Source organism: Diabrotica virgifera, chromosome 10 (assembly GCF_917563875.1).
Source record: "Diabrotica virgifera virgifera chromosome 10, PGI_DIABVI_V3a".
NCBI classification, from domain to species: domain Eukaryota; kingdom Metazoa; phylum Arthropoda; class Insecta; order Coleoptera; family Chrysomelidae; genus Diabrotica; species Diabrotica virgifera.
In genome coordinates, this window is record NC_065452.1 from 36,341,060 (window position 1) to 36,368,771 (window position 27,712).

General features: G+C 32.6%; 1 protein-coding gene and 1 pseudogene across 1 annotated transcript in view; one reads left to right on the plus strand and one right to left on the minus strand.

Moving 5' to 3' along the window:
• The first annotated feature begins 909 nt into the window (after positions 1 to 909).
• LOC114335312 (translationally-controlled tumor protein homolog) lies at positions 910 to 2,048 on the plus strand (annotated as a pseudogene).
• A 1,621-nt stretch (positions 2,049 to 3,669) lies between these two features.
• The window catches only part of LOC114335307 (uncharacterized), a 49,049-nt gene continuing 25,006 nt past the window's right edge, over positions 3,670 to 27,712 (minus strand). Inside the window, exon 5 of the mRNA XM_028285529.2 lies at positions 3,670 to 5,084. Coding sequence (XP_028141330.1) covers positions 4,876 to 5,084 — 209 coding nt within the window. The 3' untranslated portion in view covers positions 3,670 to 4,875. The remainder of the gene's footprint in view (positions 5,085 to 27,712) is intronic.

Genomic DNA, 27,712 nt, shown 5'->3' on the forward strand with positions numbered 1-27,712 from the left:
AATTAGCAAGTACCAACCCATAATAAATGAAGTGAAGTAAAATATCTAAAAAATTTAAGATTTATTGAGTAAAGAGACTATATTAATAATTTAAATCAGTTATTACAATAAAAAAATGTAAATCTGACCTGTTTATCAAAAACACAAAAAAAAATTTAAAACTTAAACTGCCAGATGATGACACCCCAATTCTACTTTAGAGCTAAAAGTTTAGAATGACACTAAATAACCACTTCAAACGCAAACAGATCTATACTATATAATATTATAGAAATCTACTATACTATGACGCACAGCACGATTAACAAACTTGAAATACCAAATATTTGATGAAAATGTGTTATGGGGTGCTTGTAGCACCCCATGTGGCAGATGCCGGGTTAAGTGCTTTCGAGGGTGCATGTCGGCCAGTGATGTCACTGATGTTGGCGAATAGTCGACGACAAATTAGCAACAAAACGCATACGCAGTTTCAAATGATAAAAATAATATCGTTAATAGATCAATCGCACCCTAAGTGCAAGACTGCAGTAAGTCAAAATAAGTAAGTTTGGAGATAAAGACGATTTTGTTTATTTTCGTACCTTTATCGCTGTGCTAATGTCGGTGTTAAAGTTGTGATATTTAGCCGGTTGAGCAGTTGAAAGTTACCTACTAAAGTTTTACACTGGATTGATATGCATATGCATGTTTACAAGCAAATTACTTCATTTTCATAAAATTTTTGACTTACAACAGTTTTGCACTGAGGGTGCGAAATATACAAGGTAGAAATTGTCGTCAACAATTTGTCAACTGTACCCGCGAGGCGCGAACGCATCTTTTGTATTAAATTGGAACAAACCTCTAATCGCACTTGGAATTGTCTATTTCTTCTCTTCTTTTGGCATCATAACCCTGGATGGGTCTTTGCCTATCTGGCTATCTCCTTCCATTCAGATTGTGTAGATTCTGTAGATGAACAATTTCAAGGGCGACGACATATTTTTGGAGACATACAAGATGAAATTAGTAGATGAAGTTGCCTACGAAGTTTATGGAGAGCTTATTCAACGTAAAGATGGGAATACCCTACTGGAAGGAACAAACCCTTCTGCGGAAGAAGCAGATGAAGGTTCAGAAATTCTCAAAGATTGCTTGAAAAAAATTAGTAGCAAAATTGGAACAGAAAGCACCTGACCAAGTAGACATTTTCAAATGTAACATGAACAAAGTTATGAAGGATATCTTAGGAAGGTTTAAAGAACTCAAATTTTTCACCGCAGAGTCAATAGAAAAATGTGCCTATAATGACGTGCTATAAGCATGGAGTGAAAGAGTTATGTGTTGATGAGACTTATGTGTTTTAATAATTAAATAATAATTAGTTAATAAAGAGGTAAAAAATCCTTTTTGCTAAATCACTTTAAAACCGTGTTGAACACATCTTAACTAAAAACTAATAAAATAATAACGACAAACAAATAAAAAATAACTATGTAAATACAAATAATAGACTGAGCAGCAAAATTAACGCACCACCTTAAAAATGTAATATTTTTGATGTCTTGAATAGCCTAAACCTGTTGTCCGAATTGAATGATTTTTTTTAGTATGTTATAGCTTTATTCTTCAAGAATATCGATGTAATAATATTGTTACTAAACAGGTAAGTGTCATTGGATACCGGGTGTAACAATGAGAGTGTGTTTTTCCTCAGAGTTTGGAACACCATGTGGAATATTCATATAAAAAAATAATGTGTGTGTACTTTGTACACACGTAAGAAGTTATACTTCTATTATATAATTTCAACGAAATAAATATACTTAACTGTTTATATTTGCATTTTAATTAAATATTAAACTAACTTTCTTACCTACCACTTTCAAAAATTTTTTATTAAAACTACCAAAAATTAAAAAAAAAAAAACGTAAATCGTCCGGGATTTGAACCCGCGACCTCTCGATCTCTAGTCCAATGCTCTACCTCTTATCTGTTTCCTCTCCAGAGTTCGGAGCCGTTTTTTAATTCTGAACAATTCATTGCAACTAAGTACATACTGTCTGTGTGCTCATGCGCGCAGAATTATGAAATTTTACAATCCCGCCTAAAGAAGTATAACTTCAAAAATTTTTAACTTAAAACTCTACTGTAGCCTTAGGCACAGTATAAAGAGGGACAGTAGAACCACTCTCCGAAAAATTGGAAGTAAAATCTGTAGTCGGGCCTTAGGCTTTCTTAACATTTTGCTTTTTGATTAATTCGCTTATGTTGGATAATAAAAAAGTTGGATACTTTAACAACTAGCGACGTTCTTCATCAATACAGGGTGTTTCTAAACGGCGTTATCGAAATGCCTCCCACTTTTTCAGGTAAATATTTTCATACATGAAATGCCTCCCAGGTACAATCGAAGTGCCTCCGTTCCGTTAATCATTTAGGCTGATATTTTGTCTATTTAATCTCTGTATAATGACGCAATGTTGCCAAATCATAATTTAAATAGGTACTATCTATTTTGATTTTTTTAATTCTTAATGTAGTTAATGCATAATATTATATATCTGAAAATTCGACATTTTCTCCACATCTTTGGGCTGAGCATTCTTCATCCTTACAAAGAACCACAAACCCATGCGAAAGTTTTCATTCCAAGTATAATTCTTCTTTCTACTGCCGTCATCCTAACATTAATAATTTTATTGATATAATTTTACAATTTCAAGTAAATACTTACATTAAAATGAATTCTGTTTCGACACCAAAAAGAAATTGTTGCGGAAAGTACAGCAAAAATAAACTTTCTAAATGAAAAAATTTTAGAATTAAGAGAATGTAAAATAAATGGATTAGAATTTGTCAAAGTAGTATCATATAAATTTAGGAAAAATATTTTGCAATTTTATATTTCTATACACATTTTGTAATATTTTCCAAATAAGTTTTTTGTGGTGTTATTTTTATTTTCATTTTTATTTTTTTTTATTAAATTTATGTGTCTCGGCTGCAATGGCCATTGACACAAACAATATTGGTTATACAATAGTTAATTACAATGAGAACTTAAACCTAATTATTATGACAGTTAATTTCTAAATCGTAAATAACATTAGGTAAAAATTATGACAAAAATATTGGATATACAATTATTAGATATTATAGAGACTTACAAATAATTATTTCAATAATTATTAATTATTAATTATAATGATTAATTATATATTAATCACTGAATTTTGAATAACCGGTAGAGATTATAAAGACAAAAGATCATATATTGTGTTAAATAATTGAATGTCTTTCAAGAAACTAATTAAGTTATGAAGTTGATCGGACGAGATTAAAATATCTTTAATATTTGGCTTAAGTTTATGTCGATTTCTTTGAGTCACATACTGAGCACACTCAGTAAGGATGTGTTTCACGCTTAAAACACCAAAGCAAATTTGACATTAGGCTTCGGTTCAGACTTCATTAAGTATTCGTGTGTGTATCGGGTATGTCCAATTCTCAACCTTCTAATGACTGCTTTTTCTTTTCTGTTATTTGTAATAAATTCTTTTCCGTTATGTTATTTTTAATAAATCTATAAAATACTTATTATATTTTTGTATTTTTTCAAATTATTAATAACAAAAAATAATAGCTATTATATATAATGGTTATAAAACTAATTATATATTATGTATAAGTTAGTTGAAATTTATAAATACTGCCTAGTGTCAATAATGTTTAATACATAAAGTTTGAAAATAAAATAAATTAAATAAGAAAATGCCAATTTTGCCGAAAATTTACAAAGGGACGAAGATGTGGCAACATCTCACCTTCATATACAGATTAGAAGCATGTAATTTATTTAGAGCTTGGGAGGCAATTCGTATATGACCATTTTAGTGACAGGTAAAAAACCCTTCTTCGGGAGGCATTTTATATGCGCCCTTTCTAAATAAGTTCGACAAACTTTAAGGAGTAATTCTGCATAAAAAAATAATGATCGTTTTCTTTATAAACATATGTCCGCAAATGCTTTGTTAAATCTGACGATTTATTTATTGCTTTAAAACCGGTTGAGATATGCAAATGAAATTTGGCAGGTTTTAACAGGTAGTTACTGTGCATTTTTTGACATACGATTAATAATTTTATATTCACCATTTGGCGTGCATACGAGTAATATGACCAGGTAATATGACCCGTATGCACGCCAATTGTGAATATAAAATTCTTAATTGTATGTCAAAAAATACGCAATAAATATTTCTTAAAACCTTCCAAATTTCATTTTGCATATCTCAACCGGTTTTAGAGCAATAAATAAATCGTCAGTTTGTAAGAAAAAATTCAACACCCGTATCTCGGAAACGAAGCATTTGCGGACAATATGTATATAAAGCAAGCGGTCATTATTCTTTCATGCAGGATTACCTCTTAAAGTTTGTCGTACTTATTTAGAAACACCATGTATTCATGAAGAAAATGGCTAGTTGTTAAAGTAGGTACCTAACTTTTTTATTATCCAACGTAAGCGAATGAATCAAAAAAGAAAACCTGAGGCTATAATTGGGTTTTAATTACAGTATTTTATAAATGCTATTTAAAATGCTTTATATATTCCACAGTATGTGGTGAACTTTGAGAAAAAAGCACAGTTTTAGTTGTCCACTCGGTATATTTACTTTAGTAGAAAATTAACCTGTTTAGCAACAATATTATTACAGATTACAGCGATATTGCTAAACAATAAGGCTATAACATATTAAAAAAATCACTTAAATCGGGCAGCAGGTCTAGGAAATTCGAGACGTCAAAAATGACCCATTTTGTGGGGTGTCCGTTACTTGTGCCGGTCAGTGTATTGTATAATATTGAAAAACTCATGAGATTACAAATTACAAAGCGGTCTCAGTTAATGTTACATCGTTATCGTTTATTTTCAGATATGCGACCTCTGGCGGTGATGGTGCCAAACAGCTGACGTATTTCATCCTTCGAATAACGCTCCGCACATATGCAGTAACGCAGTAGCATGCTACTGCAACTACCAAGATAGTTATTGCGAATGCTCCGATAACAATGAATAGGTCTTGTACCAGGTGTTCTGAAAAATAACAAATATGATATTTAGTATTATAATATATTATGGATAATAATGAATATATGGATAGCCAATATATGGAGCCAAGAAAGCATAACAATACATGGAGAACAAATTAAAAAATGAAAACGTATAAATAGCTGGGTACAATAATTAATTAAAATAATGAATACACTTCTTCTTAACATGTCATACACCAAAGTGTATTTCGTTACTAAGGTTCTGTTCTTGGCGGCGTGAAACAGCCTTGCTGCCTGTGTTGTGTATTCCTGTCCATTCCTTAATATTCCTTAACCAGGATAGTTGTTTGCGGCCGACTTCTCTCCTACCTTCGATCTTCCCTTGTAGGATTAACTGTGGTATTTCATATTTTGCTCCTCTTAAAATGTGCCCAAGGTAACTAATCTTGCGTTTCTCAATTAATCCAAAGAGTTCTCTTTCCACGCCGGCTCTCTTAAGGACGTCATCGTTTCGAACTCTATCCCCTCACGGTATGCGCATCATTCTTCTCAATTACCACATTTCAAATGCTTTAAGTTTGTTGATTGATGTTATTTTCAAAGTCCACGTTTCCATGCCATAAAGCAAGATCGACCGTGTGCAGCACTTGATCATTCTGTAGCGTATTTAGAAATTTAGGTTTTGATTACATAGGAGCGGTCTGAATTTTATAAAAGCTTGTCTTGCCATTTGTATTCGGGTTTTTATTTCATGTTGTGGATCCCATTGGTATTTAAAAACTTAAATTTCTAAATAGGTATTCGGCAAGTGAATCACAAACTTAATCCTTTCCGGTCTCACGAAATTTTATGGGTGACGACAATAAACTATAATGCTTTGTACGTGACTATTGAAAGATTTGAGAATTGCAATTTGCCGAATTTTAGAACAATATTTCTAAATCTAGAAATGGGTTCTCTTTACCTACGTTTAGTATTTCGATATAATTATCCAGAGGCGTAACAAAGGCCCCCCACAGCATGAAGCTTACGGGGGGCCCCAATATGTCAAGGGCCCCATCTTATTGTTTAGTGTAAAAATGTGTTGTTATAGTATTTGCATAGATACGTTTTTTAAGCAGTGCAGTATTGAACATGAAGTTGTCCATCCGAATTAATACAATTGTAGATATATTCGCTGATAGTAGCACGAAGAACGTTGATCATCTCATAGAATAATACAAATGTAATCATTTAGTAATTTTTGTTCTATTTTATTCTATACCAATAAAGATGAAAAATGTAAGTCGTCATAAACAATGCATGAATACACCAATAGCTCAATAAATGACAGGTTTGGAGTGAAATTATCAGCGTCACGACGGACGTATTTGCTTGAAAATTTGAATTTAGGTTCTAGTTAAACTCCACTTCAAAGTTAGATTTATGCCGTTGGTTGCTTTTACTTCGGGTGGTGACACCCATCCTTGGGGTGAAAAACATACCTTTAAAATAAGTCCGTAAATATTTAAATTGACTAATTATAATTAATTGACTATTAAACTAATTAAACTATAAACTAATTAAATTGACTATTAAACTCGGCAGACGCAGGGAGTAAACACAAATTAGTCCTAGCAAAAATAAGAATGAAACTAACACCAACACATTTTCCACAGGAAATCACCGAGGAAAAATTCAATGTAGAATCACTGTGGAACGATTCTACCAAAGAAATGTACCAAAGGAGGCTAGCACAGAAGATACAGCTGAAGCAGATAGACGACATCGAAGATATAAACGCGAGCTGGGAGAAAATTAAAAACAATATTGAAGAGGCAGCAACAGAAGCTCTAGGAAAACGCAAAGTCATACTGAACAAAAGAAACAACAACAATACACCATGGTTCAGAAGAGAAATAAAAGACAAATATAAAGAGAAGAGAGACGCCTACATGAAGTATAAAACATCAAACACTCCAGAATCCAGAGACACCTATAGAAGAATACGAAATGAAACAAAGCAATTGGTAAGAAGAACAAAAAATGAACACTGGGAACAGTTTACAAAAAGGATGGAAAGCGACTTCTACGGAACACAAAAACAAATATGGAGATTCATAAGAAACCAACGGAAAGAAATGGCAGAATTGAAGGAATACAATAACATACCAGCAAACGAATGGGAAAGATACTTGACGGAACTGTTTAAAGGAAAGGAAAATCATAATCAAAATAATAACCTACCTGAATTAAGACACGAAATTGAAATCAGTTTTCAGGAAGTAGGGATAGCCATAAATTCACTCAAAAATAGGAAGTCACCAGGACCAGACGGAATAACCAACGAGCTTCTAAAATACGGAGGAGAAAGTATAACCCTAGAGATGACAAAACTTATACAAAAACTAATATTGCACTGCAAGATACCAGACGCATGGAGAAACAGCATAATGATACCAATGTTCAAAAAAGGAGACAAAGAAGACCCCAACAATTATAGAGGTATAAATCTACTAAACACCGCACTTAAGCTAACCACAAAAGTCCTAACCAACAAAATCAATAAACTAACAACTTTATCAGATGAACAACAAGGATTCAGATTCGGAAGATCCTGCGTAGACGCCGTATTTGTACTGAGACAAATCACAGAAAAGGCCATTGAGTACAATAAACCAGCATATCTATGTTTTATAGACCTGACAAAGGCTTTCGATCGCATCCAAGTCGAAGACGTCTTACATTTACTGTATGGAAGAAACATACCAATCAATATTATACAAACCATCGAAAACATCTACTTTCATAATCGAATACAGGCAAAGATAAATGGAAAACTAACGCAGTTTATACCAGTACAAAGTGGAGTCAGACAAGGTGACTCATTAAGCCCACTGCTCTTTAATATAATAATGGACGAAATAATAGAAGCAGTACGTAAAGGTCGTGGTTACAGAATGGGGAATAAAGAAATCAAAGTATTGTGTTATGCAGACGACGCCGAATCCAAAGATTAACACACATCTTTAATACAACAGCCAAGAAATACAATATGATAATATCAGCAGAAAAAACCAAATGTATGACAACATCTAAATACCCACTACGATGTAAAATCGAAATTGATGGGAAAATAATAAAGCAGGAAGCAAGGTTTAGATATCTGGGAATTGATATAACCAGTTACGGAGATGTTGAAGAGGAAGTACGACAACAAAGCTTAAAAGCAAGTAAAGCGGCGGGATCTCTTAATGACACAATCTGGAAGAACAAACACTTAAGACAAGACACAAAAGCAAGAATCTATAAAGCAGCAATTAGACCTATATTAACATACACGGCGGAGACAAGGCCTGACACATCTAAAACGAGACGACTGCTAGAAACAACAGAGATGAAAATACTCCGACGAATATCAGGGAAAAGTCTGTTGGATAGGGAGAGGAGCGAAAACATAAGAAGATCATGCAATATAGAAGACATAAATGGATGGGTGACAAAACGGAAACAGGAGTGGAACGAACACATTAGTAGAATGGCAGAGGATAGGATAGTACGAATAGCACGGGATAAGTCACCAAATGGACGAAGAAGTATTGGCAGACCAAGAAAAAGGTGGTGCGATAACCTAAACAATTTAGGAGGATAATATTGAAGAAGAAACAGGCTTTAAAGCCTACATACAAGAAGGAAGAAAGAAGAAGAAGAACTAATTATAAGCAACTTTTGTTCTATAGAGTTTCTTTATCTTTGTTAATACTTTTCAAGTTATTTGCGACTGAAAATGTTTATTTTTCAACAAAAAAACAACGTTTTCAGACGGGTTTTTCGCAAATACCTCAAAAATAAGTATTTATCGAAATAAATATTAGATATCGAAAAAATATTTGTAGCAAAAATGTAACTTATAAGATAAAAAAAATTGTGTACGTGTACTTATTCATGAAGTCTATCGACACAGTAAAAGCATAGTTTCAACTCATGAAAAATTATTCTTATTCGTCCAATTCCAAATCGAATATTTCAACCTAAAATAACCAAAAAAAGAAGCAATTTTCGGGAAAAACTCATTAAAACTTTTTTTAAATGTTTCAAAAAAAACCTTATTTTTATTTTTTATAAAAGTTTCTAGCATCAAAACTATACGAGTTACGCTCAAAATAAAGTTAGCTCCTTTTTTGGTAAAAAAAATCGTGAAAATCTGCCTCTATTTCGCACCCCAAATAAAATTTATCGTTAGCGCTTTACCATTTACTTTAATATTTATTGTTTATATGATCTGTAAGTTTGACCGGTTTGAAGTTCATATTTTTGAAAAAATTTGGTTTCATAGTAAAAAAAAGTTTTTTTATTTTGGAAAAATGCCTTTTTTTCAAAAAGTATTAGTGATACGAAAAATCTCAAAGACTAAAGAAATGTAGGTCTTGCTTTTATAAATATTTTGGCATTATTTTGTTTTTCTGTAAGACAAAAATTGGTTAAGATATGGCTGTTTAAAATTAGCATATACTTGTGATTAGCGAATCGTTCAAGCCCTTTCAACTAGAACCCTTTTAAAAATAAACACTTTGAAAGGGTGAAAGTGGCTTAGTTTTGATGCTAGAAACTTTTGTAAAAAATAAAGCTTTTAAACATTTTATAAAAGTTCTAATGAGTTTCCCTGAAAAGTATTTCATTTTTTGATTATTTCACGTTGAAATATTCGATTTGGAATTTGACGAATAAGAAAAACTTTTCATGAGCAACAACTTTTCTTTTACTCGAGTCGATAGACTTCATTTTTGTTTCATTTTTTTATAAGCTAGATACATTTTTGCTAACAATATTCTTTTCGATCGAATACTTACTCTTTGAACTATTTGCGAAAAATCGCCTAAAAACGTGGTTTTTTTTGTTGAACAATAAATATTTTCACTCATAAATAACTCGAAAAGTCTTCAGTTTGCCACTTCGGTGATGACACTGAAAATTACACGGTATCGCCATATTTTACGTTGATTTACAGGGCTGTAACACATATAGGTATTTGTTACACATGTCACATTTAGTAATTTTTTAAAGGGGGCCCCATTTCCAATTCTGCGGGGGGCCCCGACGGAGTTTGTTACGCCACTGAGCCTTGGACACCCTTCCGGATTTCAAATTCATCCGTATATTGGTCTTGATCAATCCTCATCTTTGCCACTTGGTTTCAGTATAGATTTTGAATAATTTTGATCTTCTTCTGGTCTGGCCAACATTGACCATCTGAACTAATCTGTTGATGGCAATGAATGCACAGACGAGATTAAAGCAAGAATAAGACAGGCAAGAAATGCTTTAAAGTTAAACAAACTGAAAAAGTATTTTGTAGCAGGGATATTATAATTTTTTTAAAGATAAAACATCTGAGATACTAGATACTACGTGTTCCCCGTATTATTTTGTGGGTTGGAAGCTTGGACATTAAAGACAGTTGTTTCGGACAGATTAGAAGCCTTCGAGTTATGGGCCTACAAAAGGATATTAAGACTAGGTTTGGTGGATAGAGTCACGAATGTCGAGGTAAACAAGCCAAACAAAATGGCCATACTGGTTTAATCGAAGCTTTTAAGTTAAAGGAAGACGTTTTTAGTAGTTATTTGAATAGAATGGAACAGTTATTCGTGTGCATCGCAATCAATATTTGGTTAAGTCAAGGTTTAAAGAAATGATTGTGATTGTGGATGGTGAAATGATTGTGAAAAGTAATAGTTTTAAGTACCTAGGATCGGTATTACAGAGTAATGGAGAAATAGATGGAGATGCATGCAGTAGAATTAGGGCTGGATGGATAAAGTGGAAAGAAGCGAGTTTTGTGTTGTGTGACAGAAAAATTCCAATGAAGCTGAAGGGAAAATTCTATAAAACAGCCATTAGACCGGCTATGATGCACGGAACTGAATGTTGGGCAGTGAAAAAGAAAGAGGAACAACGAATGCATGTGGCGGAAATGAGAATGCTTAGATGGATGAGTGGAGTGACAAAGAGGGATAAAATTAGAAATGAGTATATTAGGGGAAGTCTAGGTGTGGCACCAATTGATGCCAAAATGAGAGAGCATAGGTTAAGATGGTTTGGTCATGTTCAACGTCGAGACGTTAATCACCCAATACGAAGAATAGCTGAAGTGCAGATTCCTGGAAGGAGTAGGTGAGGAAGACCAAAGAAGACCTGGGGGAGACGATAAGGCAGGACATGTTGGTAAAGGGGATTAACATTGATATGACCCAAGATAGAATTGTGTGGAGAAATGCAATTAGGGAAGCCGACCCCGCATAGGGATAAGGCAAAGAGAAAAAGGGAAGAGAAAATAAATATTCACAAACTATAAGATCAGGACATAGCAAATGTACTCGTATATATTATGTAGTCTGGGCAGATTATCGGAGAATAGGTAATTTTTGGGAAAAGTTATTTACCAGCAATTTTATTGCTGAAATCGAATTTTATGATTGTAGGTATATATTAATAATATAGGTATGCAAAGTCCGCAAATAGTGTGCAACTTTTTTTATAAACAAGATGGCACCCGAAAATCGTGTTTTTTTTTCAATTTTTGCCGTATAACTCCAAGAATTTTAACTTTACACCAAAAACACTCAAATAAAAATTCACTGTAATTAAATTCTGCATAGAGACGTGTTTTTCCCGATTTACTTTGACAAAGATTTTACCCGGAAAATTCAGGTTTTTCCAATAAAATCTTTAATATTCTACTAAAATTTTAGATAAGTAATTGTTTATGAATAATTAAATAACTTGGTAATATAAAATCTATTTTCGTATGGATTATAATTCCAGAAGCCGATGGAAATTGAATGAACAGTTTAGCAACAATTGAATTGTTAATTAAAAATTTACGGTCGCTATAATAATCACAATAATTATGGTACATAAGAATAACTATGATATTTGTATAAAAAGATACTGTGCCTATATAATGTATTTTACAGAATTGAAATTGGACTATCTAAGCGGCCTCAGAAATATTTTAAAATTTTAAACAATTTTTGGGCTTATAAACAAATAGAATATCTCGGGAGGTATTAAATTAAATTAAATCATGAAAACGGTTTTGGAAAAAAAGTAGTAGGATGCTTCTTTTAAAAGAAAAAACGTTTAATTGTGATGAGTGGTTCCTGAGATACAATCGGTCAAAGTTGAGCGGCATTTGCGGCAAAGATGTAAACAATAGGATCATAATTTTTGAACCATTACCTTTTTATTTTTGTCTTCTTTCAACACACCAAATTTCATATCTTTAAAATACTCATAACATATATTATTATAATAAAAACTATCGATATTACGAGGGAAAATTACCAAAAATAGCAAAATTCCAATCAAAAATTAGGTTGGACAAAATGTAATCTCATAGTTCAAAATCGGTATACGTTAAAAAAATGCATTTTCTCGGCTTCCCATGGAGCAATTTTCGTCATTCTTTTTTTGTTCCCAAGTAACTCGAGTAGAGCCATCTACCTAACGCATTATTAAATGTCAAAGTTGCTTTTTTTTGTTATAATAAATTAATTTATTTATTACAACAAAAATTTTTAATTTGTTTAAATAAAGATTGTTTAAATAATTATACAGCTTTCAAATGAGAATATTTGTAAAAAAAATGGGACGTGAATTATAAATTGTAAAATTCCCTTATCTTCCTTAGTCTCAGCATCCGTTATGGCTTGCAAATTGTGGAAGCCTCGGAGGTGTTACCAGAGAAGGTTCCCATTGTTTTCAATCTGGTAGGATGTAGAGTAACATCTTTTGATGTTGTTTTATGTGCTGTTAGATTCAAAACTTATTTTTTGCTAGCAGTTGCCGCTAGGGCATCCCTGCAATTTCGTTCGTTGCAATCCGTGACTGCACGCCGTAGTTTCTCCTAGTTGGGTCAGAGAGAGCAGCATATCTGCCTCCTGATGAGAGACTAATAAGTTTCGAAACCGGTAGAGGTGCTTGCTGCACTCTCTGATTGGACTAGAATAATGATGCGGCTGTAGTTTCGTGTTGCAACGAAATTGAAAATGGTTATTTATTTTTGAGAATATTTGTGTTTTTAACGTTAAAAGGTACACTTGTAGTAAGTGTATCTAAAAAAATGTCTACAACTGGAAAAAATATGTAGTTTTCTTTTCTTATAAATAAATTAATATATTTCTTATAAATTAATTTATTGATATTTATTAATATATCATCACAATTAAACGTTTTTTTTAAGAGAAGCGTCCGTCCTGCCGCTTTTTTTCCAATACCGTTTTCATGATTTAATTTAATTTAATATTTCCCGAGATATTCTATTTGTTTATAAGCCAAAAAATTATTTATAATTTTAAAATATTCATGAGACCGCTTATAAATAGTCCAATTTCAATTTTGTAAAGTACATTGTACATTAGATAGGTACAGTGTATTTTTATACACAAATCATAGTTATTCTTATGTATCATAATTATTGTGGGTATTATAGCGACCGTAAATTTTTAATTAACAATTCAATTGTTGCTAAACTGTTCATTCAATTTCCATCGGCTTCTGGAATTATAATCTATACTAAAAGTTATTTAATTATTGATAAACAATTACTTATCTAAAATTTTAGTAGAAAATTAAAGATTTTGTTGGAAAAACCCGAATTTTCCGGGGAAAATTTTCGTCATTGTAAATCGAAAAAAACACGTCTCTATGCAGAATTTAATTACGGTGAATTTTTATTTAGGTGTTTTTGGTGTAAATTTAAAATCTTTGGAGTTATAGAGAAAAAATTGAAAAAGCACGATTTTCGGGCTCCATTTGGTTTATAAAAAAAGTAGCACATTATCTGCGGACTTTGCATACCTATATTATTAATATATACAATCATAAGATTCGATTCCAGCAATAAAATTGCTGGTAAATAACTTTTCCTTGTATTGTGCTAATTAGCCCAGAGTAATATAGAGAGCAAAGACAAGATAAAATAAACACAGAAAACGTAGGAGAAAAAGAAGATATTAACCAGTTATGGATAAAAATATGATATATTGCATTGACGAAATCGCGAAAAATAGGCAGCCGAAGGGTTCCATGGAGGAGGAGACACTCGTGACTCCAAAACTCGCGACAATGGTTAGGATTGTCATCTGTCGAACTATTTAGATCTGCCGCAAACAAAGTCAAAATAGCCATGTTAGTTGCCAACGTTTCAACGAACAAGGCACATGAAAAAGAAGAAGAAATCTGTTGAAATATTAGGTAAAAGCAGTGTAGAAGAAAGGAGTCACTGGCTTGATAATGAGAGCGAGATAGCAACAAACAGCACAAACGCGGCATATCAAAACACTTTTGTAGATTTCACACGGAGAAAAAAGAAGACTAGATGCCTCAGGAGAGAGGCAAAGCGCCATAGGCGTAACCAGGATGATCCTAAGGGGGGTTACAACTACCTGAAAGGGGGGGGGTTACAACTATTGGAAGGTCTCTGAGGGCTATGGTGTTAAGCGTATAGAGCTCAAAGTACATCCCAATGGGGGGGGGGGTTATAACCTCCAAAACCCCCCCTGGTTACGCCTATGCAAAGCGCATCAATAGACATAAGAAGAGGAAATGCCAGATTGCAAATGTGGAGTTATGGAAGAATATGGAAAATATAATGGACACAACACGTAACGAAAACAGAAACGTTAAGAAAGATGAAAAAAGAAAAAGAAATAATCAACACTATGAAGGAAAGAAACATGAGTTACTTTGGTCACACACTAATAAATGAAAAATATGATTTGATGTGATTGGTTATACAAGGGAAAGTATAAGGAAAAATAGGACCGGTGAGACGACTCATGACCTGGGCCCTGATTCTAATTCAAATTTCGACTGAAATCAAATCGCAATCAATATGGAGACGTTGAAATGCGACTGTGCGAGCTTTGTGGATTTTAGTTGAACTAACAAAATGATGTCATTAAATAGTGACTTAACGAAATTAATTGCGACTCCAAAAAAGTGGTTGATATTATAATTTCGAGTCGAAATTATTGTGACACTGACATGAATGAATGGCCGAAAGCGAGATTAGGTTTAGTTTAGATGTGTTTTGTTTGTTTCTTGAAGGATAACTAAAGCAAAAGGTATTAATATATGGCTGGGTTTTATGGAAATTTGCTGGCCTTTGAGGAATTAGATAGAATAGTATTAAATTAGAAATATAATAATTGAGAATGTTCACAACGTGAATTATCAACTCAATGAAAGATGTAAGGTAAATAATCTGGGAAAATAGTACAAAACAAGGAATATTATGTACCAGCTATTTTATTGCTAGACATGCTGGAATCAAATCTTAAGATTTCATATATTAGTAATATAGCTACGCAAAGTCCGCAGAAAGTGTCCTATTTGGTTTATAAACAAATTAGCACTCCGAAGTCTTTTTTCAATTATTGCTCTGTAACTCAGAAGATTTTAACGTTAAACCAAAAACACTCACATAAAAATTCACTGTAATTTAATTCTGCACATAGATATTTTTTTCGATTTTCTTCGGCGGAAATTTTCCTCGGAAAATTCGGATTTTGCAAACAAAATCTTTAATTTTCAACTAAAATTTTAGGGAAGTAAATATTTATCAATAATTAAATAACTTGGTGACATAAATCTTTTTTGTTATGAGTGTCTTGAATGAAAATTTGTATGTACAAAGTGAACCGGAATAAAAAGGTAATGGTTCAAAGATTGAAATCCTGTTGTTTATAACTCTGTCGCAAATGCCGGTCAAATTTGACCGGTTATACCTGGAACCACACAATTCGATTTTTTTTTCTTTGAAGAAGAAGCCGTGTCCTTTTCAACAGCGTTAACTTAATTTAATTTAATCTGATATTTTCTGAGGGGTTCCATTTGTTTATAAGCCAAAACATTGTTTCTTTATAACATTCCTGAGACCGCTCAAATAGTCCAATTTCAATTATGTGTAAAGTACGTTGAATAGGTATATGTAGTGCTTTTTTATACGAAAATCATAGTTATTCTAGTGTATCATAATCTTTCTCTTTCTGGTTATTATTTCGACCGAAATTTTTCAATTAACATTTTAATTATTGCTAAACTATTGGTTAGATTGTCGCCGGCCTCCTGATATATAATCTACTATAATAGCTATTTGTATAACAAGGGAGGAAAGTGCTACTTTTCCTCCCGAGAATAATCATTCACGGGAGGAAAAGGCACTTTACTCCCATGTTATACATATGGTTTTTCCACCTTCCTCAAATAACAAGTAATTTTTTCATTTTTACTTAATTTATTTATGCAACTAACCAACAAAATGTATTAGAACTAAAACTAATTATTGTCAGCTGTCAAATATAAGTCAAATTATTAATGTAAACATTGTTAAATTAAAATAACAATTTACTGTTTTTTGCCATTCTGCAAAATACAGGGTGTTTTATAAATAAACGTTAAAATGTATAGATACTTACGTAATAGAAAATAGATATTGTACAGGGCATCAATAAGCTATATTTCATGAATGAAATACCATGACGTCACTTTTACTTTTCCTCCCTAGGGAGGAAAAGTACAACTTTGCTCCCTACAATCAGGTCCGGAAAAGTATACTTTCAGTAGAGGTAGGTGGAAAAAAAATGTTTCATATCACCAATTTATTTAATTATTGATAAATAATTACTTTCCTAAAATTTTAATTGAAAATTGCAGATTTTTTTTGGAAAACTCGGATTTTCCGAGTAAAATTTTTGTTGAAGGAAATCGGAAAAAAATAACTTTGTGCAGAACTAAATTGCGGTGAATTTTTATTTGAATGTTTTTGGTTTAAAGGAAAAATCTTAGGAGTTACAGAGCAATAATTGAAAAAAAGAAGATTTAGGAGTGCTAATTTGTTTATAAATAAAAATAACACACTTTCTGCGGACTTATCATACCCCACATTACTAAATATGCAATCTTAAGATTCGATTTTAGCAATAAAATAGCTGGTAAATAACTTTTCCCAAAATGACTTCGATAATTTGCCCAGACTATCAACAAACGTTGCGGTGGTTGCATAGCTAATAAATCCAATAAACAGGAGGACCAACCCAAATTCTGAGCAGTGTCAAAATGATAACGTTAATATCCCCAGTTGGAACTAATATCGAAATGAATAACTGTCATGGCTGTCATGAATGACTGTCATGGCGGCGTCGAAATTAAATAGCGACCTCGAAATGAATTAGAATCAGACCCCTGGTTGAAATATTTAAAGCAGTGCAGTGGAGTGGAAAACAATAATAGAACTGTTCAGAACCGCTGTAGATAGAGTTCAGCGGGCCATGATGATTGCCAATGTCCTTAAAGGATGAGGCACATGAAGAAGAAGAAGATCTATTTTCAAATTTAGTAATTACCTTACGAATGTTCTTAACATTATGAGTAATTAGTGGGGAAAGAAGCTTTTTCAATATTTAAAATAATATAAAGTGGTCTTCAATATACAATGAGGCAATAATACTATGTACATAGTCATACCATAAAAATATGGGAGAGAGTAATCGACAGACGGATACGTGTAGAAACCGAAATATTCGATAATCAATTTGGCTTTATACAGGGCAGATCAAAAACAGATGCAATTTTAACCCGGCACCTGCCACGTGGCTTTGCAAGATGTCAACTGCCACGTGGGGTGCTCACAGCATCCCTTAAATATTTTCTGTGATCTACTTGTTTATTATAAACAAAACAATGTGTTGAGTTACACAAGAATATAAAAAAACATGTTTTATTAACTTATTAGCTACTAATATTTATTATAAACGTTAAAAAATAAAAATAAAAAGGTGTTATAAACAAATTAGCAAGTAGCAATCCATAATAAATGAAGTGAAGTAAAATATCTAAAAAAATTAAGATTTATTGAGTATAGAGACTATATTAATAATTTAAATCAGTTATTACAATAAAAAAATGTAAATCTGACCTGTTTATCAAAAACACAAATAAAATTTAAAACTTAAACTGCTAGAGGATGACACCCCAATGACTTTAGAGCTACAAGTTCAGAATGACACTAAATAACCACTTCAAACTCAAACAGATCTATTCTATATAATATTATAGAAAGCTACTATGAAGCACAGCACGGTTAACAAACTTGAAATACCAAATATTTTATGAAAATGTGTTAGGGGGTGCTGGTAGCACCCCACGTGGCAGGTGCCGGTTTAATTATAATGCAGTTGGTGGAAAAGTACAGGAATAAAGACACAAACGCTCATACAGTATTCATTCATCTTGAGAAAGGGAGCGTTTAAGCAGTGGCGGCTCGTGATTTTTACAATAGGGGAGGCTATACCTAACTCTAAAATATCTAGACAAATTTGCACTAGCAAAAAAATGTAATGTAAGGCCCCACTTTTTGACCATTTTTTATTTACATTTCATAATATCATCATAATTCATAATTTCATAATATCATATCATTTTAAAAATAATTAGTCTAATTGTAAAAGTTTAATACCAAAGTTTGTGTCGTTTATTTGTTAACAATTCCATCTTTGTAAGTAGATATGCATATCAAAATAAATACAGATTTGAAGTTTTGCAGTCCATACAGGTTGAAGGTTCACATTTTTTAAGATACCCAACTGAATTTTTTTAATTCTAAACGCGGCCTACTGCGAATCCAAAAACATGATAAATTACCAATATTTTGCTTTGCGTTACAAATATCGGAAAAAGTTATTTGAACAAGTTGTTCCAAATATTATTCTAACCGCAAATACCAAATTTCATAACAAAATTCGCACTTTTAGTTTTTTCATTATTTTTAGTCAGGACCCTCAAATTCGTTGTCCCGAGATGCACGCAACGGTAAAGGAGCCGAGAAGCTAGTTAGCCTCGGTTGGTAAATCTCCGGGCAGCTTGTGATGGCACCGTACGCCGTAGATGTCACTGTTAGGAGACGGGTCTCCTTAAACGCCTGCTGCGCTGCGCGGAGCATTAGCAACGGAGGCTGGCCGGCTTCTCGGCTCCGTTCATGCATCTCGGGATAACCCAGGGTCCTGCCTACAATAATAATAAAAAAACTGAGATAGCGTTCATGCAATCATGCGTTCTAATGCTAATGCTCCGTGTGTATGGATATTTAGTGATAATATGGGATTTACACGTTGTATAATAGTGAGAGTGCTTATTGTTTTTCGCGATTCAAGATAAACAAAACAGTGTAGCGTGTGTAAAAAGTTTATGGGGAGACTAAGCCTCCCTTGCCTCCTCTGACGAGCCGCCACTTTCAAGTATTACGTAACGCGATTTTTGAAGATTTTTAACCTCCCCCTCCCTACGTAACGCACTCTTATGGAAGTTTAACTATTGCGTAACGCAATTTTTGAAGATTTTTGACCACCCCCCCCCCAACCTGCGTTACGTAATACTTAAACGGTCCCAAAGCATATGACAGAGTTCCTCGAAAGATTCTGTGGTTGACACTCAATAAGAAAGGAGTCCCTAGTGAATATGTAAAGATTGTGAGAGATATGTATGAGAGAGTAACGACTAGTGTTAGGTGTTAGGACAGGTGTGGGAGAGACTGATAAATTTCAGGTGAAAGTAGGATTGCACCAAGGCTCAGTGCTTAGTCCTTATTTATTTTCATTGGTTTTAGATCAGATGATAGGGAAGCTACAAGGTAACATTCCCTGGTGCTTATTGTATACTTATGATGTAGCGTTAGTAGCAAATAGTGAAAGGGACTGAGAACAAAAACTAGTGGACACAATTTCTCGAGGAAAGGTTTAAAATTTTGTAGGACAAAAACTGTGTAATTGGAATGTTCATTTAAAAATGGAGTTACTACAAACAACATGATATCTTTGGATGGTGTATCTAATGATTGTGAAAATTAATTGTTTTAAGTAATTACCTAGAATTGGTATTACAGAGTAATCTTGTGTGACAGAAAAATTCCAATGAAGCTAAAGGAATAATTCTATAAATCTTTGAAGCTAATTCTTTTAATTATTTTTTTTAAACCTCTAAGAACGCTTCTATTTAGGAAATCGAAAACTAGTACGTCTATTCATATTCCAGAGATAAATCTATTCCATAAGTTGCGAATTTTTTGGGTTAAGGCAACGGTTATTTTATAGCATAACTTTTTTTGTCTTTAACTTTTAAATGTTTTTGACACTGGATTATTAAATTGTGTAGTACTAAAAGTTACTCTTGCGTTATGTCGGTAAAATACACCGTTTTTTAAATTTGTTTTCAAATTTTGTTTAAATTCAAAAAACGAAAAATTTTCAAATCAATTTTTCTAGAAAAGTGTATCCTACTGAACTAAAAAAACAAGAGTACCTTTTAGAACACCTCACAATTTAATAATCCAATGTCAAGAATGCTTAAAAGTTAAAGGAAAAAAAGTTAAAGCGATAAACTAACCGTTACCCTAACCAAAAGGGACGCCTATGACCGGTACTAGAGATTCGCAAATTATGGAATCGATTTACCTCTGGAAGATAAAATACACTGGAGTGCAAAATTAACCGGACACCTTAAAAATGGGTCATTTTTGATGTCTCGAATTTCCTAAACCTGTTGTCCGATTTAAGTGATTTCTTAATATGTTACAGCCTTATTCTTTAGCAATATCGCTGTAATAATACTGTTGCTAAACAGGTAAATTTTCATTGTATACCGTGTGTACCAATGAAACTGTGTTTTTCTCAAACTTGGCATTACACTGTGGAATATTCTAAGCATTTATAAAATACTCAAAATAAAACCCAACTATAGCCTCATGTTTTCTCGACATTCTGTTTTTTTATTCATTCGCTTATGTTGGACCCTAAAAAAGTTAAGTACTCAATTAGTAATGTTTTTCATCAATGCAGGGTGTTTTTAAATAAGTATGGCAAACTTCAAGGGGTAATTCTACATGAAAAAATAATGTCAGTTTGCTTTATAAACCTATGTCCACATATGCTTCGTTTCTGAGATAGAGGGTGTTGAAACTTTTCTTACAAACTGACGATTTATTTATTGCTTTAAAACCGGTTGATATGTGCAAATGAAATTTGATGGGTTTTAAGACGTAGGGGTCAATCCATGCCAAGTGGTACAATATAAATTAAGTTGGTTGCTTGACTATTTTTAATATTTTTTATTTTTCTACCTTTTAAACTTCAGCCTATAGAGAATACAAAATTGCATTCATTTTATTTTAAAAAAAATTATTTTGCCGATGACGGCCATTTTTGTAAGCGTATCGATTATTTTCACGGAGAACATAGTTTCGCTCTTTAGCCAATATTTTCACTGAGGTTTGTCCTAGAACAATAAATCAAACACCAAACTTTTTAGAAAAGTATGATTTAAAAAGCGGCCTATAGTAGTATTTAATTTCAAACTACCCTTAAGGCCTTAAATGAACCTCAAAATTTGAAAAGGTAAACTGATAAAATTCCATTTTCAGCATTTTTTTAACAGCATAAGGCAAGCCGATAATGGTTTGTAATTTTTTTCTGTAAAAGACATACGTACATACTTTAAGTAAAAAAAGTTTGAGCTTGAGGACTTGAGTAAATTTTTTCAAAAAAAATCTCAAAAATGTAATTTTTTGAAAAATCTCAAAGTTTCACCCCTTATATCTCTGATGGGCACGCATAAAAAAATTTGAAATTTGGTTGAATGTTAGCCCCTAGCAAGTAGAATAAGGAGTAAAAATTTGGAGTTGTAGACTTACGTCATATAGGAGTTACAGGCCTGCAAAATGGTCAAAAATCAAAATGGTCAAAATTTGAGCGTTTGCGGGCAGGGTAATTAAAATTCAAATAAACTGTCTAATAAAATAAAAATTAATCTATTTTCACCAGATTTCACAATGAATACAAATTTATACAGGGTGGGCCAAAGAAAAGAGTCCACCATGATATTTAGCAGTTATTAGATTTTAAGGGAATGCCGAAACAGGTCGATTTTTATTTTTAAATTACAATTTTTTTATATATATTTCATACTAGTGACGTCATTCATCTGGGCGTGATGACGTAATCAATGAATTTTTTTAATGGGAATAGGGGTCTTATGTTATCTCATTTGAACAGTGTTCAATTCAATAAAAATGGACCTATTTCGGCAGTTCCTTAAAATCTAATAGGTAACTATTGCCAAATATCAAGGTGAACTCTTTTCTTTGTCCCACCATGTATAAATTTGTATTCATTGTGAAATCTGGTGAAAATACATTAATTTTTATTTCATTAGACAGTTTATTTGAATTTTAATTACTCTGCCCGAAACGCTCAAATTAATGATTTTTGGCCATTTTCTCAGGCCTGTAACTCCTATATGACGTAAGTCTACAACTCCAAATTTTTACTCCTTATTCGACTTGCTAGGGGCTAACATTCAGCCAAATTTCAAATTTCTTTATGCGTTCCCATCAGAGATATAAAAGGTCAAACTTTGAGATTTTTCAAAAAATTACATTTTTGAGATTTTTTTTGAAAACATTTACTCAAGTCTCAAAGCTCAAACTTTTTTTATTTCAAGTATGTACGTATGTTTTTTCAGAAAAAAATTACAAACCATTATCGTCTTACCTTATGCTTATGCTGTTAAAAAATGCTGAAAATGGAATTTTATCAGTTTACCTTTTCAAATTTTGAGATTCATTTAAGGCCTTAAGGGTAGTTTGAAATTAAATAATGCTATAGGCCGCGTTTTAGAGCATGCTTTTCTAAAAAGTTTGGTTTTTGATTTATTTTTCAAGGACAAACCTCAGTGAAAATATTGTCTAAAGAGTGATGCCATGTTTTCCGTGAAAATGATCGATACGTTTTAACAAATATGGCCGTCATTGGCAAAATAATTTTTTTTAAAATAAAATGAATACAATTTTGAACTCTCTAGAGACTGAAGTTTAATAGGTAGAAAAATAAAAAATATTAAAAATAGTCAAGCAACCACCTTTGGATCACTTGGCTTCGTGACCCGTCAAAATAGCCCGGTCAAAACAGCCCCGTCAAAAAAGCCCCGTCAAAATAGCCCGAACACAAAATAGCCTCGACAAAATAGCCCGCAAACAAAATAGCCCCGACAAAATAGATCGCACACAAAATAGCCCCGGTCAAAACAGCCCCGGCTAAAATGGCCCCGGCTAAAACAGCCTCTTGTAAACAATTACATAATTATTTATACAAGGTGTCCAAAAACTTTTTTTTAATTTAAATTATTTGACAAAAAGGGAGAATGTATTTAATTTATTTAATTTAAAATGTATTTTACTGTTGCCCGAAAACATAAAAAAATGCTTATATCATGAATTAACATTGATTTTCGCTAAACTTAAATGTTCAAACTTCCAAGAGGCAGGAAAGACAGGACTCGAGTTCTCTGAAAAGACAATTTTTATTTAATGTGGTTAAGATAAACATCTGAATAGAGAATAATTACCATTTCCGAAAAAATGTATTTTTAAGGAATTATTTCATGATGAATTCTGAAGGGAGCTTTTTTTTTCGGGGCTATTTTGTCGGGGCTATTTTGTCGGGGCTATTTTGTCGGCGGGCTATTATTCCGCGGCTATTTTGTCTGCAGGCTATTTTGTCGGAGCTATTTTGTGTGCGGAATATTATGTCGGGGCTATTTTGTCGGAGCTTTTTTGACGGGGCTATTTTGACGGGGTACCACTTGGCTTGGATTGACCCGTAGTGACCACGTTGGCTTATATTGTACATTTTTTGACATACAAGTAAGAATTTAATATTCACCATTGGCGCGCATATGGGTAATATTACGTCATATTACAAGTATGCGCGCCAATGGTGAATATTAAATTTTTAGTTGTATTTTAAAAATGTGTAATAACTACGTCTTAAAATCCACCAAATTTCATTTGCATATCTCAACCGGTTTTAAAGCAATAAATAAATCGTCAGTTTGTAAGAAAACTTTCAACACCCCCTATCTCGGAAACGAAGCATTTGCTATACTGTTCATAAAGCAAACTGTCATTATTTTTAAATGCAGAATTACCACTTAAAGTTTGTCATACTTATTTAAAAAAAAAACCTGTATTGATGAAAAACATGGCTAGTTGTTGAAGTACCTAAATTTTTTATGGTCTAATGTAAGCGAATGAATAAAAAAAATGTTGAGAAAACATGAAGCTATAGTTGGATTTTAATTTCAGTATTTTATAAATGCTAGAATATTTCACAGGGTGATGCGAACTTTGAGAAAAAATACAGTTTGATTGGTACACCCGGTATACAATGAAAGTTTAACTGTTTAGCAACAATACTATTACAGCGATATTGTTAAAGAATAAGGCTATAATATATTAAAAAATCAGTTAAATCGAACAACAAGGAAATTCGAGACATCAAAAATGACCCATTTTTAAGGTGTCCACTTAATTTTGCACCCTAGTGTAGATGTATCAGCTTTCGTTTTTCTAAATAGAAGAGTTCTAGACGTATTTGCAAAAACTAATTAAAATACTCTATCATGAAAGAGCTCTAGCTCCTTAGGAAGCATTTTCGGACTAGGTAGGTGATTAATACCTAGATAGGTTAAACCCTAATATTTTGAGCCCAGGAATCTACAGTTAAAATATTTCGCAATATTAATGAAACACCCTGTATATTAAATAAACTCTGTACGGTTCTTGAAATTTTGTTTTTTTTAAGGAAAAATTATTTTATCTTTTTGATTTACAAATGCTTATAAAATTTCTGGGAAGATTTGATTTGGTCAGGTCAGCAAAATTACTCTGTCGCCCGTTTGGCAGATACCATAGCAACAACCCTGATATTAATTTTGTCAACAGTGGCATGATTTCAAATGAAGAAGTACGATAAAATATTGAGATAAAATAATTGTTACTTGTTAGTTTTAAGTTCTTCGTATCAGTGAATCATAAGAATTGTAACAGTAAAACGCTAACACAATGAGAACATATCTTGATAATGACATAATTTGCAATAATTCACCTGATAAGAGTTATTAGTTACATATGTTATGTTTATGTTTTGCTTATGCTTGTGTCGATAAGTCACAGCTTATCAACACCTGTTTATCGTGTAGATAATAATAATATGTGCAGATCATCTGGGAATAAATATTTTCTCAGCTGACAAAAATAAAAATATATTGTACGATATATTACAGAAGAAAAAGGCTTGAGAATAAAAAATGAAAAACATCAACATTACAACTACAAAGTGAAGACTTTGGTTCATATACAGGGAATCCAGAAACTCTCCGACAGACAAAGACTGGAGATTCCTCAGACAATTTTACCCAATTCATCTAAACCGAAAAACCTTCCAGGGAGCTAGTGCTCTTTGAAGATGGCGTGGCGCCTTGTCATTAGTTTTTTTAAATACCTCCCGAACGCTTCTATTTAGAAAAACGAAAACTGGTAAACTTATCTGCCAGAGATAAATCGATTACATCAATTGCGAATTTCTAGTACCAGTCATAGGCGCTCGTTTTGGGTAGAGCAATGGTTGCTTTTTGTTTTATCACATAAGTCTTTTGTCTTTAATTTTTAAGCATTTTTGATACTGTATTATTAGATTGTGAGGTATTCTAGTACTAAAAGGCACTCTTGCTTTAAGTCGGCAGGATGTACCGTTTTCTAGGAAAATCAATTTGAATTTTTTTTCAGAACATCGTTTTTTGAATAAAAAAAATGCAAAAATAACGTGTATTTTATCGATTTAAAGCAAGACTAACATTCAGTACTAGAATACCTCATAATATAATAATCTAGAGTTAAAAATACTTAAAAATTGAAGACAAAAAAGTTATGCAATAAAATAACCGTTGACTTACCCAAAACGGACGCATATGACCGGTATTAGAAATTCGCAAGTGATGAAATCGATTCATCTATGGAAGATAAATAAACGTACCAGTTTTCGTTTTTCTAAATAGTTTTTTTTACCTTTTTTCTAATTAATAAACGAAGAATTTTTAAATCGATTTTTCTAGAAAATTGTGTATCTTACCAACTTAAAGTAAGAGTAGCTTTTAGCACTAGAATACTTCACAGTTTAATAATCCAGTGTGAAAAATGCTTAAATGTTAAAGAAAAAAAGTTATGCGATCAAATAACCTACCCAAAACGGACGCCTATGACTGGTACTAGAAATTCGCAATTGATTGATTCATTTCTTGAGGATAAATAAGCGTATTTAAGGATAAAAATTAATAACAAGCAGTCATCTTCAAAGAGCTCTAGCTCTCTTAGGAAGCATTTTCGCACTAGTTGAATTCGGTTAAATTGCCTTAAAATTATCTGAGGAATCTCCTGTTTTCGTTTGTCGGTAGAGTTTCTGGAAACCATGTATATCTGATCTTAAAGATAGTAAAGATCTAATAAATATTAAATTAGAAGTAAAAAAAGCAGCAGAAGCTGTAATTGGGATGAATTAGTCCAGAACGTAATGCAACGCCCTTATGAACGCTGTCATGAGTACGGACTGAAGATGAATTTAAAGAAAACTAAATGCATGATCATAAAAATCAGCACACGTAAACATCCAATTAACTATTGAAGATACTGTAATTGAGAGTGTGGATAACTACAAATACTTAGGAACATGGATGACATCAAATGTATACCAAACCAAAGAAATTAAGACACGTATTGAAATAGCACGTGCATCATTCATAAGGTGACCAACTATACTTATTTACTGAGTTTTGTACTCTTTTTTCGCAAACCGTACTCTTTCTGAAAGTAGGTACTCATTTGTATAATTTATTGAACATGTACTTTAGAACTACCATAATTATACTACCAATACACAAAAAAGGAGACAAGAGAAACTGTAATAATTACCGAGGTATCACCATATCAAGTATCCCTGGGAAGGTATTCGCAAGAATAATAGAGACAAGAATAAAAACCCAAACAGAAACAACTATGGAAGACACACAGTGTGGATTCAGGAAGGACAGAAGCACGCAAGACCTAATATTCACATTAAGACAAGTAAGTGAGAAGGTAATCAAGAAGAATAGAGAGATACATATGTGCTTCATTGACCTGGAAAAGGCGTTTGACAGAATCTGAAGAAAGGACGTATGGAAGACACTAAAAGAAAGGGGAGTCAACAGACACATAATAGAAGTAATAAAGGATATGTACAAAAATAATACAAATACAATAAGAACCAATAACGAAAAATCCAGAGAATTTACTACAAGTCAAGGCGTCAAACAGGGATGCGTGCTGAGTCCACTGCTATTTTCAGTGGTACTGGATGAAGCGATAAAGAAAGCCAAGAGAAGAATGAGAAAACTAACATTAGGATACTGGCAAATGAAACGGACTCAACTATCGGAGCTACTATTCGCAGACGACATGGTATTTATAGCAGAAAACGGAGAAGACCTACAGAACAATCTTGAAATCCTAGAAGAAGAACTATCAAACATAAATATGAAAATTAATACAGAGAAAACAAAAACAATGATAATTTCAAATACGAGGAAGACACACGCAATAGAATTAGACGGGAAACAACTAGAGCAAGTGGAATATTTTAAATACCTAGGAGTAATAATCGAAGCAAATGGTAAACAAGACATGGAAATAAACGAGAGAATGGGACGAACAGGAAGCTTATTTAACGCTATGAAAACAGCATTTTTGGGGAAAAAAGAGATACC